Below are 16091 nucleotides of genomic sequence, written 5' to 3'. Positions count from 1 at the left end.
GTGTGTTATGAGGTTCCAGAGTCATCCTGGTTGGTGGACTGTTCTTTGCTGTCCCTTGGGGCAAAACAATGGACAGTCCTCTGTTTTCACAGACGCCTCGGCTGTTGGTTGGGGCTTTGTGACCAGCGTTCACCAGTCAGGCGAGGGTCGCTGGGGTTCTTTACCTTTGTCAGGCAGTTTGTGGCTGAAGTTTGCGGCTGTGTCGTATGTGCTGCAGAGACTTTGGATTCTCCTGTGCTCAGTGATCTGGATCCATTCGGAATGTTCCTTTGTAGTTCATTGCCTCAACTAGGGGGAATCTCTTTGGTCTGTGGCTCTTTGGGGCTGGTCGCTTTGAGTGGGTTGTCCTCCTGGGTTCTCGGGGTTTGCATCTTCGTGCCATTCACATCCAGGGGAGTGTGCAACATCCTGGCTGACGGTCTGTCCCGATTTCTTCCCTTTCTACTGAATGGACCGTCAATGCCGATTCCTTCCTCTGCCTTTGCTGGATGTTCAGGCACCCGCACATTGACCTCTGTGTCAGCGTGGTCTCAATGTCTGTCCCGTTACATGGTGTTGTTTCCCGACTGCGAGGCCTTTGCGGTAGACGCCTTTTGGCTGGACTGGTCGAGATGGGGGTTCCTTTACCTTTTTTTTTTCCAGTCTGGCTGTTGCTTTGGGTGCTGGCACATCTGTAGTCCTACAGGGGAGAGTAGTTCTTCTGGCTGCTTGGCGGCCAGCCCAGCCTTGGTTTCAGGTGCTGTTTGCTCGGTGTTTGAGTCAAAAAATTCTGCAGCTCCGCCTCTTTCAGAAGGTCTAATGGGGGGACGTACCTTGCTGGTTCGAAATTCTCTTCCTTTCTGTGTGTCTGGACTCTTTGATGCATATTTATCACAATCTGTATGGTAATCAGGTAGGTGGGTTAATGGTGTCTTACCTACAGTCTTCTTCCCGGCAACAGTATGAGGTTTCTTGGCACTTTCTCTCCCTATGTCATTGCTCTTTGGTTTCCGAGCGGGTTGCTTTGTCCATTGTTTCTTGCTTGTTTCTTGGTCGGGATCTGATGATGAATACTATACAGTACTGTCGTCTCTTATCGTGCAGCGGAGGCACTCGGATTAAACTCGGAGTACTGGACATCGCCTGATGTTCAGGCGATGTTCAGTACTCCCTGATAAGTGCCCTTTCTTGTCCTTCTCTGTGGGTAGTTAGCTTCACGAAGCCGATGGTGTTACCACCAGAAAGTGTTGAATGTAATGAAATGCCAATTTCTGGGTGAGCCCTGGAGGCTCCCTGACACTCTCCCTACCCCAGGGCATCAGTGTGTTTCATCATCATAGATCTGATGGTGGGACTGGCTGGCCAGTCCAGTACGCATCCCTCCTACCCCTAAATGAGGGAAAAGATGGGGCAAATTTGGTGCTTTAGGTTTATGGAATTTTGGTGGTTTGTTTTCATTGTTGGGGGAGTTCTTTTGGCATTTTAGGGCTGTGGTTTCACTTTTTAACCATGCAATAGTCTGTTTTGGTATACCTATCTTTCTGGGTGCCTTCCCCAGTAGTGGCAATTATGATTAACTTTAAATGTAAACTGTTCATACGCAATCGATCCCTGTGCCTCTTGGGGGGGGGGGGGGGGGCAGATTCTGGCTCGTGGTTCCCGGTAGGCCAATAGAACTCCGCAACTGATGGCTCCCAATAGTATGGCACTGAATCATTGATAGTAGTTTCAGGAAGCCTCTGGGGCTCACCCAGAAATTGGGGTTTCATTACATTCCTAATTTTTTTTTTTTTTTTTTTTTTTTTTTATAATTGTAATCAGTAATTCCAATATGTTCATTTCTAGGATGCTTGGAGATGACTCATATAGTGAATCTGAATTAGAAGTTCCTACAGCGGCTGGTATTATTCCCCGCTTTTGTCGCGATCTCTTGCACCATGCTGATTATTTACACTCTCTGAATCCACCAGAAAGCCAAGTAGGTGTCTACTTATTATTGCAGTACTGTCCTTTTCTCTGGTAATATCCAATAGTTACGGTAAGTTTCTTATACAGATGCTTTCGAGACTTGAAAGACAGATATTTTTACAATGTGCTTAATTGGTTTCAAGTATCACAATTTCAGTTTATAATTTTGTTACTAATAAGTCAGAAATTTATGGAGAATTATTTATTGCATTAGTGTTTGGTTCGTGGTTGTAAGCCACCAGTGACACAATATCTGTGGTGCCAATATTGCTGGATGAAACTCTACACCTGAAATACTAGTTCTTCAAATGCACTGTAACATGCTGATATATGGAAGAGCTCTAAGAAGACAGTCGGAAAAAACAAATATTCCTGCACTTGCTCTCTCAATAGCTGCCCTGAGCTTTATAACACTGGCACAATATAGACTAAATGGGCAAGCCAGTCCCATGACTCTCCTCACTGTGGACAATTACCTTTTCAAATCATCTTGTTCTGAGTGTACTCACCTAGTTGTGCTTGCTGGGGTTGAGCTTTGGCTCTTTGGTCCCACCTCTCAACTGCCAATCAACTGGTGTATACATTCTTGAGCCCACAGGGCTCTATCACATCTACATTTGAAACTGTGTATGGAGTCTGTTTCCACCACATCACTGCCTAATGCATTCTATTTGTTAACTACTGACACTGAAAAAATTCTTTCTAATGCTTTCTGCTTGCTCATTTGAGTACTACGTTTCCACCTGTGTACCCTTATTCTTGTTCCACCAGTGCTAAAGAGTTTGTCTTTGTCCACCCTGTCAATTCCCCTGAGAATGTTTGTTGGTGGTGGTGGTGGTGTACATGATTGGTGGTGGTGGTGGTGGTGTTGTAATTACTTAAGTGTAGCTACAGGATAAGAGCTACGCTCGTGGTGTCCCGTCTACCCAGCACTCTTGTCATATAACGCTTTGAAACTACTGACGGTTTTGGCCTCCACCACCTTCTCACCTAACTTGTTTCAACCGTCTACCACTCTGTTTGCAAAAGTGAATTTTCTTGTATTCCTCCGGTAGTGTTGTTTTGTTAGTTTAAATCTATGACCTCTTGTTCTTGAAGTTCCAGGTCTCCGGAATTCTTTCCTATCGATTTTAGTGATCATATCACCTCTCTCTTTTTTCTTCTATCTTCTAGTTTGGCATATTTAATGCCTCTAACCTCTCCTCGTAGCTCTTGTCCTTCAGTTCTGGGAGCCACTTAGTGGCATGTCATTGCACCTTTTCCAGTTTGTTGGTGTGCTTCTTAAGATATGGGCACCATACAATCGCTGAATATTCCAGCTTTGGTCTAACAAAAGTCGTGAACAATTTCTTTAGTATTTCTCCATTCATGTGTTTAAAAGCAATTCTGAAGTTAGAAAGTGTAGCATAGACTCCTCGCACAATGTTCTTAATGTGGTCCTCGGGTGCCAGTTTTCTATCTAGAACCACCCCTAGATCCCTTTCTTTGTCAGAATTCTTTAAAGATTTCTCACATAATTTATAGGTTGTGTGGGGTCTATGTTCTCCAATTCCACATTCCATAACATGGCATTTATTCACATTAACACTTTCGCGCTCTCGGCGCTCAAAAAAAAACAATACCCCAGATGCTTTCGGCACTTCGCGCGCCTATGCGGTAAGACCGAAAAGTGTACACTCTTTTGACTGTCCTGACAATAATTGAAGGTGCACGTATTTAAATTTGGTATCACTGTGTTCGCAATGAAATTGTCTATAAGAGCATACCTATAAAATGCATAAGGAGTATCAACACCAAATAAAAAACTATGCAGATCACTCGCCGAGAGCGCCAAACAGCAACAAAATGTTTCCACTCTCTTAATGGTTGCGAAGCCTACAGTTGTCCTACATCGCTAAGTTTGGTATCATTGGAATCGCAATAAAATTCTCTACACGGACATATGCATATGAATGTTTAATATAGGTAATTGCCCACCCGCAAGAGTGTGTGAAGTGGAGAGTAGTTAGCCGCGAGCGCACTGGCGAAAACACAGGGGGGGAAATCATGCTTGGAAAGTTTATACGTTTCCTGACCCTACTTTTCTATGTACGTATTTCTTTTTTATACCAATGTGTTCGCAATAAAATTTTCTATAAGATGAACTGTATAACATTTGTCCAAAGCATGTGTAAGAGAAGCGCCAAATATAGAACCACGTCGCTTAGTATGCGTTCGCGGCAGAAACGAACGCATTGTTTTCGTTCGTTTGATGTTTGTCATGTTTATACTTGTTGAAACATTTTATAATTTGTATGACAGTGATCGCAGTAAAATTCCCTACACAGACATATACATAACACATACAAATATTTCCCACGTGTTAAATATATATCAACGGCTAAAGGGAACCCACTGCCACACGCCCGCCACACCCAGAGCCACACGCTCGCCACACCCCCAAACATACTTTGTGTATTTTTTTTTTACTCATAGAAGTTTATGTGATATAATATTCATTCTGGTACCAAAAAATTTGCAAATAAATTCTCTACAAAACAAAAGTATCCCCATCCATTTCGGTTAAAAAATGGAATTTATAGAAATATTTTTTCGATGGACGAGAAAAGTAGGCTGTTATGCGGAATCATAAGAAAAAACGGCGACGAGTTATCTCTAATCTAAAGCTCGAAAGTGTTAAATTCCATTTGCCAAGTGTTGCTTCATATACTTATTTTGTCTAGGCCTTCTTGAATGGCATGACAATCATCTAGGTTTCTTAACTTCCTGATTATCTTAGCATCATCAGTAAACATGTTCATATAATTCTGTATTCCAACTGGTAGATCGTTTATGTAGACAATGAACATTACTGGTGCAAGAACTGAACCCTGTGATACTCCACTCGTGACATTTCTCCAGTCAGATACATTGCCTCTGATTACGGCCCTTATTTTTCTGTCGGTTAGGAAATTTTTCATCCATGTTAGAAGCTTACCTGTCACCCCTCCAATATGCTCCAGTTTCCAGAACAACCTCTTATGTGGAATTCTGTCAAAAGCCTTTTTTAGGTCCGGATAGATGCAGTCAATCCAACCATCTCTCTCCTGTAATATCTCTGTGGCTCGATCATAAAAACTGAGCAAGTTTGTTACACAGGATCTTCCAGATCGAAAACCATACTATCTGTCTGATATTTTATCGTTTATCTCCAGGTGTTCTACCCAGTTTTAATTATTTTTCCAATATTTTGATTATTACACTTGTCAATGATACAGGTCTATAATTGAGGGGGTCTTCCCTGCTTCCACTTTTGTAGATTGGAACTATGTTAGCCTTTTTCCACACATCAGCTACAACTCCTGTACACAGGGATGCCTGAAAGATCAGTTGAAGTGGAATGCTGAACTCTGGTGCACATTCTCTCGGAACCCATGGTGAAACTCCATCTGGACCAACTGCTTTGTTCTTACTTAGCTCCTTGAGCATTTTTTCACTTTGTCTCTAGACACCTCTGTGCTCTGTTGTTCTCTGGAATTCTTATTGTGTCTGGTTCCCTGAAAATTTCATTTTGTAAAAACACTTTGGAACTTTTCGCTTAATGTTTCACACATTTCCTTTTCATTTTCCGTGAATCTATTTCCCATTTTCAACCTCTGAATATTATCCTTTACCTGCAATTTGTTGTTTATGAATTTATAGAATTGACCTGGTTCTGTTTTACATTTGTCTGCAATCCCTTTTTCAAAATTTCTTTCTGCCTGTCTCCTCACTGCTGTTTAGTTGTTTCTCGCATCTTTGTATCGCTGGTATGTTTGGGGGTTTGGCCTCTTCCTACATTGATTACATTTTTGTTTTTTGGTGTCTGGCCCTCTCGCAATTTCTGTTGAACCAATCCTGTTTCCTAGTCCTGCATATCTGCTTTGGTATAAAAATTTTTGTGCCTTTATCATATATTTCACAAAACTTGACATACATCTCATATACTTCCTTGACTAGCAACACGTCTGTCCAATTATACTCGCTAAAAAAAATTGTAAGGTCGCCATAATGTTCTCCTGAAGTCAGGTTTTTCAACTGCTTCAACCTCCCTATTTTCTTCCAGATTATAATACATTGCATACTTTATTCCCAAAAAGACATGGTCGCTTTTACCCAAGGGAGGAAGGTACTGAATGTCAAATATCTCTTCCTCCTTCCTGGTAAATATCAAATCTAGCATGGAGGGAACGTCCCCCTTCCTTCATCCTCATAGCTTGTTTAACATGTTGATACAAGAATGTTTCCAGGATGCGGTCTACAAATCTACAGATTCAAAAATTCTCTGTTCTAGCTTCATATGCTTCCCAGTCTATGGATTTCAAGTTGACGTCGCTGACTCTCAAGTCTTGATCTATCTTTATCCGCTCTTGCTATAATCTCTCTCATTATTGTTATATGAACCTCTCATTTACTATCTAGATCCTCCTTTGTCCATGTGTTGCTTGGCGGTGGACTATATGCATTTATGATCATTAGTTTATCATCTTCATGGCAGATTTCTAGTGCTATAACGTCAACTTCTCGTGGATTGGCAATCATTACTTTGTTCACCTTTAGGTGTTCTTTCACCAGCACAGCAATGCCACTACCTTTCCTAATTTTTCTGTCCCTTCTCCAAATTGAGTAGCCCCTTGGGAATATGACTTCATTTAAAATAACATCTTCAAGTTTTGTCTCTGTGAGTGTAACAATGTCTGGTGTCTGCAGCTGTATTACATCACTTAACTCCAGTATCTTCGATCTCACTCCATCTAAATTGGTGTATACTATTTTCAGGAACATGTTTCCCCTCTCCTTATTCTTCACTACCCCTCTCTCTAGCAGTTTTGTTGGTTTGCCTTTTTGTATCATTTTACTGGCCTGCCTACCTCTATCACTTTGTAGAAAAAAAAAATTGATTTCTTCTTCGTTTCTGCTTTCATTTAGATGTTTTGTCTCTATGAGGTTTAGTTTCAGCTTCTCTGTCTTCTCTTGAAAGATCTCGTTTTAACAACCACACCTTCCCATCCTCATCACTTAGTAGTTTTCTTGCACTCCTTATTGCTTCTTCCATCTGTTTGGCACCGTTTAGGGTGATCCTCAGGGGTCGATCTTTCCCTTTTACTTGCCTGCCTATTCTCCTGTAGTCGCACACATTCTCTATGGTAGTAAGACCTTCCACGAGGCCAACAATTTTATTTATTACTTCTGCTTCTTCTACAGCTCTTTCTGACCTAGATGTTATCTCCTTTTCTTTGCAACCAAAAATTATTAGGGGACTTACTCCGATCAACTGTGTTTTGCACCAACTTCCCGTTAGATGCCAATTCCTTTCTCACTTCCAGCCTAATGTTTGTTTTATCCTGGTTGCTGCAGTGTTTGGCCTCCTTTACTGCTTCTCCAATTTTTCCCTTCTCCTTGGCCACTTTTGCATAGGTGAGTTGCGTATCCTTCCTGCACTGTTCTATTCCCTGTGTAACTTCCTCCATCTGTGCTGACAAAGCTGTTTCTCCTGTTGAATTTCCTTACCAGACCTATCATAGTCATTTATGTTTAAATTTGCTTTAAATTCTTCCAAAGCTATTTTTAAGAGTTTATTTTTCTCTTCTATGGCTTTGCAATGTGGTTTATAAATTGATTCTTGTCCTTGCACAAGTCTTTCACTAAACCCTCAAGACACTAAACTTTGCTACACAAATGGTCATTACTTTCATTCAATTTACTGATTATTTCTACACGAGAGCTCACTATAGTATCTAATTTTGCCAACTTGTTGTGTAGACTGCTTATATCAATGCTTTCTTCATTGAATCCCCCAAAATCAAGCTCTGTTTTGTTTTTCCTCTTACCGGTGGCCATCTTGAATGTTCTTGTCTGCCCTGGAAACACTAGGGCAACTTTTTCTCATCCAATTTTTTCACTTCCCTTAGCACATTCCTGTTATCTCGCCTATTTCTGGGGAAGCCCCTTCGGCTCCCCAGAGCTTATCCAGGCTGATATGCTAATGTCAGACTTTGGCATCAGTCATGTATATGGAGTTCTATGGGTCTACCAGGGACCATGAGCCACAACCTGGCCTCCTCAGAGAGGCAAGGGGAGCAATGGCCTATAGAAACCCCCCATGTGGTTGGAAGCATTCTGTATCTGCCATTGACCGGGTCAGGCACCCAGAAAGGTAAGGGTCCCAAAACAAACCCTTATTCTGGTGAAAATTGCTACCACAAGCTGAACAAGTGGATAGAACTCCCCTAAAAGTAATGAGCAAACGATCATGACGTCACACGTCGCCGTGCCGCTGTCTGCGCAGCTCCCCCCACCCGGGAGGGGGAAGGGGAGCCTCAGACCTACTGCACTGGATATCCATCATCAGTTCTTTGGCTGATGCTAGAGGCTGAGGTCGTGTGCTCCGGCTTCGGTGGTTGTTTCAGCACTGTACCTAGAGTGTGGTGACTGTCTTCTAGGTGGTTCATGAGCCGGGAGTGATTCTCCAGTACTCGGACTGCATGTGCCTAGGGTTTCCTTCCCTAGGTGCCCTGTGAGTACTGCCCTTGAGGCTTGCTGCCACCTTCCACAAGTTCCTTCGGTTATGCCCCCTACTAGGCCATTTAGTGTTTGGTTTTCAGCCTCCCTTTTTGTGCTCGGGTGTTCTGTCTCCCTTGTTCGCCTTAGGGTAAGGGGCAGTTTGCACTGGTGGGGCACAGGGTACTGCGCAGTTTGTTTTCACCAATCATGGCAGTGGGCTCTTTTCCACCTGGATACGCTTTCCTCTTGTGGGGTTTACTTTCTTGTTTGTCTGCCTGATGGGGGTTGTTGGGCTTTCTTTCCCCCCCCCCTTGTGTCCCCTGTGTACTGAGTGTTCTTCCTTCTTCCAGTGGTTCCCCCTGCTAGGTCCCTGTGAGTGTACATGTCCCGGGGGTTCAGGTCTTAAAGGATGTATGGTAGACTTGGTTGCCGGTTAGCAGTACCCTGCTTGGGATTACCTGAAGGAGAGTCATATTAGAGTAAACGCTCAGGACCCTGGAAAACCCCTGGCGGCGCACAGGTCCGATGGATGTGACCCCGGAGTCCCCCCTTGCTTCCAGCGAATTTGAGGGTTGCTCTGTCCCCTAGTCTCCGGTTGACACTCTCCGTCTGCTGCCTGTGGGGTCGGTGACACCTTAGGCCCAGAGTCCTGCAAGTTTTGTTGCTTGTTTGTGACTCGGTTACCCAGTCTTATGCTGACTATGCGAGTGCGGGCAGCACGGGCGTTGCATGTTGAGCTTCGATGGTGGCAACGCTCTCGGTTGTTTGCTCCCCGGAAGCCCTGAGGCTGCCCCGGTTTGGTTGGTGTTGGGGCTTGGGGGGGGTGTTGGTTGCTTCGGTTCCTTCCACACCCCCTTGTCTTTTCCCTGTTTTGGTCTAGTCTGGTGTCCCCCTTCCTCCCTGCATCCGGATCCTTACCATCTGTGGGTTCAGGGTCGGGTCGGGGCGGGGCTTCGTTGGTTTTGAGACGGGGGCATTTGAGCCTGTTCCTCCAGCCGTGTTGTATGAGTCTGCCAGTGGGCTCCCTTCCTTAATATTTTCGCGGTTGCCACAATTTTTTCCTGTGAGGCCGGGGCTTTGGGTCTTGTCTTGGCCCCAGGGCTGGTTTGGGGGGTCTAGGGCCCCATTGGACCCTGCCGGGGTTTTTCTACCCCTCTGGGCGGGACTTGCGGTTACGCGGAGTGGGGTTTTCCTCTTCCCCCCTCTCCGTACGAGTTGTTGGGCGTCGGCCCTTTCCCGGGCTCAGTTCCTTGTCCCTTGAGTCAGTAGATTCCATCCTGTCGGTGGGTGCTCATCTCCGTTATCCCCCCCTTTTTCTTGGGACGGGACTTCTTCATCATGTTCCCCTCTTCTTGGGGTTCTGCATGACTTTTGGTGTCGGGTGCGACTGTGCCTTTGTGCCTTTGTGACTTGCGCTTGCTTCTGTGTGTTCAGGAAGGTTTTTTGCTACTTCCTGTATTATTGGAATGTCTGTCGTCTTTCGGTGTGGCTTCTCTCCGGTACTTTCTAGGGCTTGTTGGCACTCTTCTGTGCTTATTCTTGGTTTTCGGTCCTGTCTCATTCTTTTGTTGCTGTCTCTTCTCTCCGTGCTCTGTCTCGGCACTGCTCGTTTTGTTTACATACTCCTAGTTCGGGATGCCAGATTAGGCTACTTGTAGCCCAATTGGGTTCCCGATTGGGTTCTTTGTATTCATTTCATAAGCCGGCTATGTATGTCGCTGCTTACTCCTTTTTTGGCCCCTATTCCCCATGAGCTGGGCTGTTCTTCTACTTAGTGGTTCACTCGGGTCATGAACTGTTTGGCTACTTTTCTTGTAAAGTAATCCTAGTTGGCACCTTCCCGCCGAGCCGGTTGTGCGGTTCGGGCATGGTGTCCTGTGCATGTGCCTGTGGGAGTTTGTTTTGGTCTGGGTGGTGTGCACCAGTGCTGATGCTTTGTGTCCTTTTCTCTCGGGTGCTTTGCCTCTTGCTCTTCTCCATTCTTCAGTCCGTGCCCGTAGCTACTAGGGTGTTCTGGATTGCAGCTATGGGGTTGACGCCGGGGTTTTCCCTGTGTCATGGGTGTGGGGCTCCTCTTTTGCCTCTACCCTGCTCTCCTGCATGTGCAGCTCTGGCTTTCTTTCCCTGGCAGTGCTCCTGGGATCTTCTCGGCCACATTGTGTCGCAACACGTTAGTGCCTACGTTCGGCAGGTGAGTTTCTGCGGTCTCGCGTCTCATTCGGCCAAACGCTGGTTCGTGGTTTTTGGATACGAATATAATAAATCCCTGTCAGCACACCGGTGACTGCCGAGGGCCTGTTGGCCCATACGTGGCACCTACTATTTCTACCCATCCAGTCCCACTCGTATGCATGTCCAACCCATGCTCGAGTCGATCTAGGGACCCCACCTCATCCATGTTACGAGGTGCGATGGTTGAGGTGCAGGTCATATACTCACCTGGTTGTGCTTGCGGGGATTGAGCTCTGGCTCTTTGGTCCTGCCTCTCGGCCGTCAATCGCCTGGTGTGCAGGTTCCTGGGCCTGCTGGGCTCTGCTGGGATCATATCTACATTTGAAACTATCTGGTGTAAGCCTCCACCACATCTCTGCCTCATTCACATGTGCATTAGTAACATGTACTACATTAACATATGGTACTTGTTACTGAGTCAGGATGTTGTGGGGTGACATTTTGGTAAAGTTTTGTGCCTGGGGATGCTTGTTGAGGATTGATTGTGGCATTTTTCATGGTCTTATCTGGGATTCCTCATTCCTTTCCCATCGTGGAGTGCCTGGCTTGGCCCTTCCATGTACATTGGTTTCTCTGTCCTCACCTAGTTGTCTGCCCCTGGTTGTGTTTCCTGGGGTTGAGCTTTGGCTCTTTCGTCCTGCCTCTTCCTTGTCGCTTCCCCGACATATATTGGGCTCTGTCATGTCTTCACTAGCGGCTATGTGTGGGGCCAGCCTCCACCACTTCCCTTCCTCATGTATTCCATTTGTTTACTACTCTGCCACTGGAATGTTTCTTTCTTGCATTTCTTTGGCTCCTTTGGGTGCTCCTTCCGCCTGTGTCGCATGGTGCGTGTGCACTTAACATGGTGCGTGAGTGGTCCCCAGGACCACTCCTGTGGTCCTGGGTTCGATCCCAGGCGCCGGCGAGAAACAATGGGCAGAGTTTCTTTCACCCTATGCCCCTGTTACCTAGCAGTAAAATAGGTACCTGGGTGTTAGTCAGCTGTCACGGGCTGCTTCCTGGGGGTGGAGGCCTGGTCGAGGACCGGGCCGCAGGGGACACTAAAAGCCCCGAAATCATCTCAAGATAACCTCAAGATAACTTGTGTTCATTAGTCTGTTTTCGTTGCTCGTACCCCTCGGTTCGGGTAATAGTCTGGCGGTAAACCTTTGCACCTTCTTCAGTTGGTTTGTTGGGACAGGGCCTGCGACTATGTTGTTGGCATAACTTGTTGGGTCATGGTCTGCAGCACTGTGGGTTGGTCGTGTCCCTTTCGTTCCCGATTTTCTGCATGCCTTCTTCATTCCTCATCTTCCTGCTTCACTCTTGTCCTTGGCCGCTGGTGCTGGGGCTGTTCTTCTGGCCTTTTTCTCGTTTTCTCCTACACACTGTTGTGTGTGTTGTTTGTGGCTTTTGGCCCTCCTGTTGCCAGGTTTGGGTTCCTGTTTTCCTGGTTTGCCCAGCCTGTTGGCATTTTCAGAGTCTCGCTGTGTCCCTTCTCTGGAGTCTCGCATTGGACCAGTAGTCTACGGTCTCCTGAAACCGTACCAAAAACTTTTGAATCTTAGTTTGTTTCTTTGTTGTACGCTGCTTCATTATAATATCTTTCATGCCCTTTAGGTGTCGATAATAATCTGCCAGCTCTTCATCATCAGTCATTTCTCTGACACCGTCCCCCCCCCCACTGACACGCCCCCCCCCCCCCCCACTGACACGCCCCCCCCCCCACTGACACCGCCCCCCCCCCACTGACACCGCCCCCCCCCCCACTGACACCGCCCCCCCCCCCCACTGACACCGCCCCCCCCCCCACTGACACCGCCCCCCCCCCCCCCACTGACACTGCCCCCCCCCCCCCTCCCCCCCACTGACACCGCCCCCCCCCCCCCACTGACACTGCCCCCCCCACTGACACCGCCCCCCCTCCCCCCCCCCCCCACTGACATTGCCCCCCCCTCCCCTACCACTGACACCATCCCCCCCCCCGTCTTTCCCCACCACCACTGACACCGTCCATGGGGTGTATTGAGGCAGCAGCTGGGAGAAGGCCAGAGTTGGAGGCATCTCATTTAACACGCCCGACAAAAAAAAAAAAAAAAAACTCCCTCACCACTGACACACCCATTTATTGTGTTTTCTTCATTTTGACTAAGGAGTATGATATAGCGATGTGTTATAAGCCACTGAAATGGTAAAATTTTCTCTCCTAATTTTGCGAAAAGCATAAACTGAATAAAGGTTCGAGGCAGGCACGTGGTGGGGAGTCAGCAGACGCCATAACTGGTGGGTAGACAGGTCTCCACTCACATCCTCCCGTTCCCTGACGCCTTTCCACCCCCACCTAATACATTCCCCTCACCACTGACACCACCATTTATTATAAATTCTTCAATTTGACTATGGAATATGATAGAGCAATGTGTTACAAACAACTATAATGGTAACATTTTCTCAGCTAATGTGGTGAAAAGCAGTGAGTGAGTGAACTATCGATGTGGAAGCATGGAGGCACCAGCCACGTGTTACCAACTAGCTGATAACTAATAACCAGAGCTCACCCACTGACCCCCTCCTCACACCCCTGACAACATCTGCCACCACCTGCCTCCCCTGACACTACCTGCCACCACCTGCCTCCCCTGACACTACCTGCCACCACCTGCCTCCCCTGACACTACCTGCCACCACCTGCCTCCCCCTGACACCACCTGCCTCTTCTGACTCCACTGCCTCCCCTGACACCACCTGCTTCCCCTGATACCATCTGCCTCCCCTGCCCACCACCTGCCTTCCCTGCCACCACCTGCCTCCCCTGACACCACCTGCCTCCCCTGCCACCACATGACACCACCTGCTTCCCCTGACACCTCCTGCCTCCCCTGCCACCACATGACACCACCTGCCTCCCCTGACACCTCCTGCCTCCCCTGACACCTCCTGCCTCCCCTGACACTGCCTGCCTCCCATGACACCACCTGCCTTCCCTGACAACTTCCTCCACCAGGTTTTCTCTGACAACCCCCAATGAGAATAACTTCCACCTGCCTCCTGACACTAAACCCCCAACTACTGACACCACTTGCCCCCAGACTCCAACCCTCACCAATGATGTAACCTGCCTCCCCTGACACCATTTTATCATCCTTCAACCATTTCTCACTGGAAACAATGGGTAAGCAAAATATAATACTGTACAACTGTTTACACTTTTGGTGAATCTTAGTTGATGACAGTGGCTGTCATCAACTATCATGGTTCTAGCCATTTTTCTTCTTTTGCTTGGCCCATATCACAAACTTTCCTAAGTGACATGGTCACTTATTTACACTATGAATATTAAAAATAAAAAAAAATATCCAGGAGAAAAGTGTAGGTGGGTTGTGCACTGAATGACGGCTTTGGCTAAGCTGACACTTCAGGGATGCATGTTTACATCTGAGTGCCGAGCAAATGGACGAATACCAATCTTGAACGCAGCATCTGAATACCGAAAAGTGCGAATTGGGAGCAGTGTGAATACCAAGGTTTTAATGGTTTAATACCATTAAATATACCTTATATATACAAGTTTAATACCAAGGTTCTGTATTTTAATGTGAAAAATGGCTTAGCAGATTAATTAATGAAATATCCTTTTGTTTCAGTTACCACAGTGTCGTGTTGAGGTGGAAATTAGTTACATTGAAATATACAATGAGCGCATATATGATTTATTGGCCAGTGGAGGAAGTGGAACAGAGTGCCGTGAGGCTCTGCGGGTTCGGGAACACCCAAACGATGGTCCATACGTAGAAGGGGTTGCACGTCATTTGGTGTCAACTTATGATCACTTTCAGGTAAGTTGTACCTTGAATTATATATCATTCTTTCTGATGATTGGTCATCAGAGAAATGAATTACTGTATAGAACATTGAAGTATTGGTGTTTCAGATTAAAATGACGTGTTTTTTAGTCAATATTTTTGTTTTCATCAAATAGTAAAGTGAAAAAATATGGTAAAAACTTTTTGCATTTTTTCTGGGGGAGCCCCTACAGGCTTCCCAGAGCTGTCCATGACTGATATGGATACCCTAACTATTTTGCATCAGTCGACGTGGGTGGAGTTGTAGGCCTACTGGGGACCACGAGCCAGAACCTGGCCCCCCTCACAGAGGCACGAGGAGCAATGGCCCTAAAGAATGCACATGTGATTTGAAACATTCTATATCTGCCATCGACTGGGACAGGCACCCAGAAAGGTAAGTGCCACAAAACAAACCCCTATTCTGGTTAACAACGAAAATCGTCAAATGGATGAGCAGAACTCCCCAAAAGAAAAACGAGGAAACAAGCATGACGTCACGAGAGCCGCATGTCTGCGCAGCTCCTCCCTTCCCGGGAGGGGGAAGGGGTAGCCTCAGACCCTCGCGCCGGCGATCCCCACCCCAGTTCCTCAGCTGATGGGATTGTGCATGGTCGTGTGACTCCAGCTCCAGTCTTCTCTTAGTGATATTCATTGTTTTCAGTGCTGCTCGTATGGATGGTCGTGTGAGCTGGGAGTAATATTCTCAAGTACCCGGGCTGCATGTGCTTAGGGACTCCTTCCCTGAGTGCCCTGTAAGTACCACCCTTAGGGCTTGGGGTTCTCTTCCACAAGTCGCCTTGGGTCTATCTCTGTTGGCCTTTCGCTGCTTGGCGTTTGGCCGCCCTGAGTGTTTGGGGGGTTTTCCTCCCTTGTTTGCCTCGGGGTAAGTGGTAGTTATTGCACTGGTGGGGCAGCGGAGTACTGCGTAGCTAGTTTTCACCTGTAACAGCAGCTGGCTCTGTTCCCTCTGGGTACGTTGTCCAACTGCCTGGTTTTTCTTTTCTTTGTGTTTGACTTGGTGGTGGGGTCTGCCTTGTGTTCTCCCACTCTCTCCTTATATTAGGGTCGTTTTGTGTGGTGGCACCCCCTACTTCGTCCTCGTGAGTGGACACGTCCCGTGGGTTCAGCTTTTAGCTGTTTGCTTGGTAGTTTGGGGCGCTGGTTAGCAGTGCCCTGCCTGGGATAATCCCTTAGCAGACCCAGTCTAGGGGCTCCTGGAAAATCTCGCGGGGGCTCTCGGAATCCGATGGAGGTGACCCTTGCGTCCCATCTCAGCTTTTTGCGAGTTTGATGATTGCTCTGTCCCCTTGTCTCAGGGCGACACTCATTGTTTTTGCCTCCGTCATGCTGCCTGTTGGGTTGGTGACACATTTGACCCTGAGTCCTGCTGAGCTATGTTGCTTATTCGTGACTCAATTCACCCAGACTGATGATGATTTTCTTCGGGTGCAGGCAGCACACACGTTGCAGGGTAGGTTTAGGATATTGCAACGGGCTCGGGTTGTCGCTTCCCCCGGATGCCCTGAGGTTGCCCCGCTTTGCCTTTAGGGACTTGGACTTGGG

General features: G+C 46.9%; 1 protein-coding gene across 1 annotated transcript in view; it reads left to right on the top strand.

The window, feature by feature from the left end:
• LOC123767096 (kinesin-like protein KIF14) overlaps window positions 1–16091 on the top strand; it is a 474367-nt gene that overhangs the window by 105756 nt on the left and 352520 nt on the right. The window contains 2 exon segments of the mRNA XM_045756600.2: window positions 1825–1957; window positions 14328–14519. Coding sequence (XP_045612556.2) covers window positions 1825–1957; window positions 14328–14519 — 325 coding nt within the window.

The sequence above is a fragment of the Procambarus clarkii genome, chromosome 53, assembly GCF_040958095.1.
Source record: "Procambarus clarkii isolate CNS0578487 chromosome 53, FALCON_Pclarkii_2.0, whole genome shotgun sequence".
NCBI lineage: Eukaryota > Metazoa > Arthropoda > Malacostraca > Decapoda > Cambaridae > Procambarus > Procambarus clarkii.
Note: the sequence above shows the minus strand (reverse complement) of the source record. Positions and strands in the feature narration are given on the sequence as shown.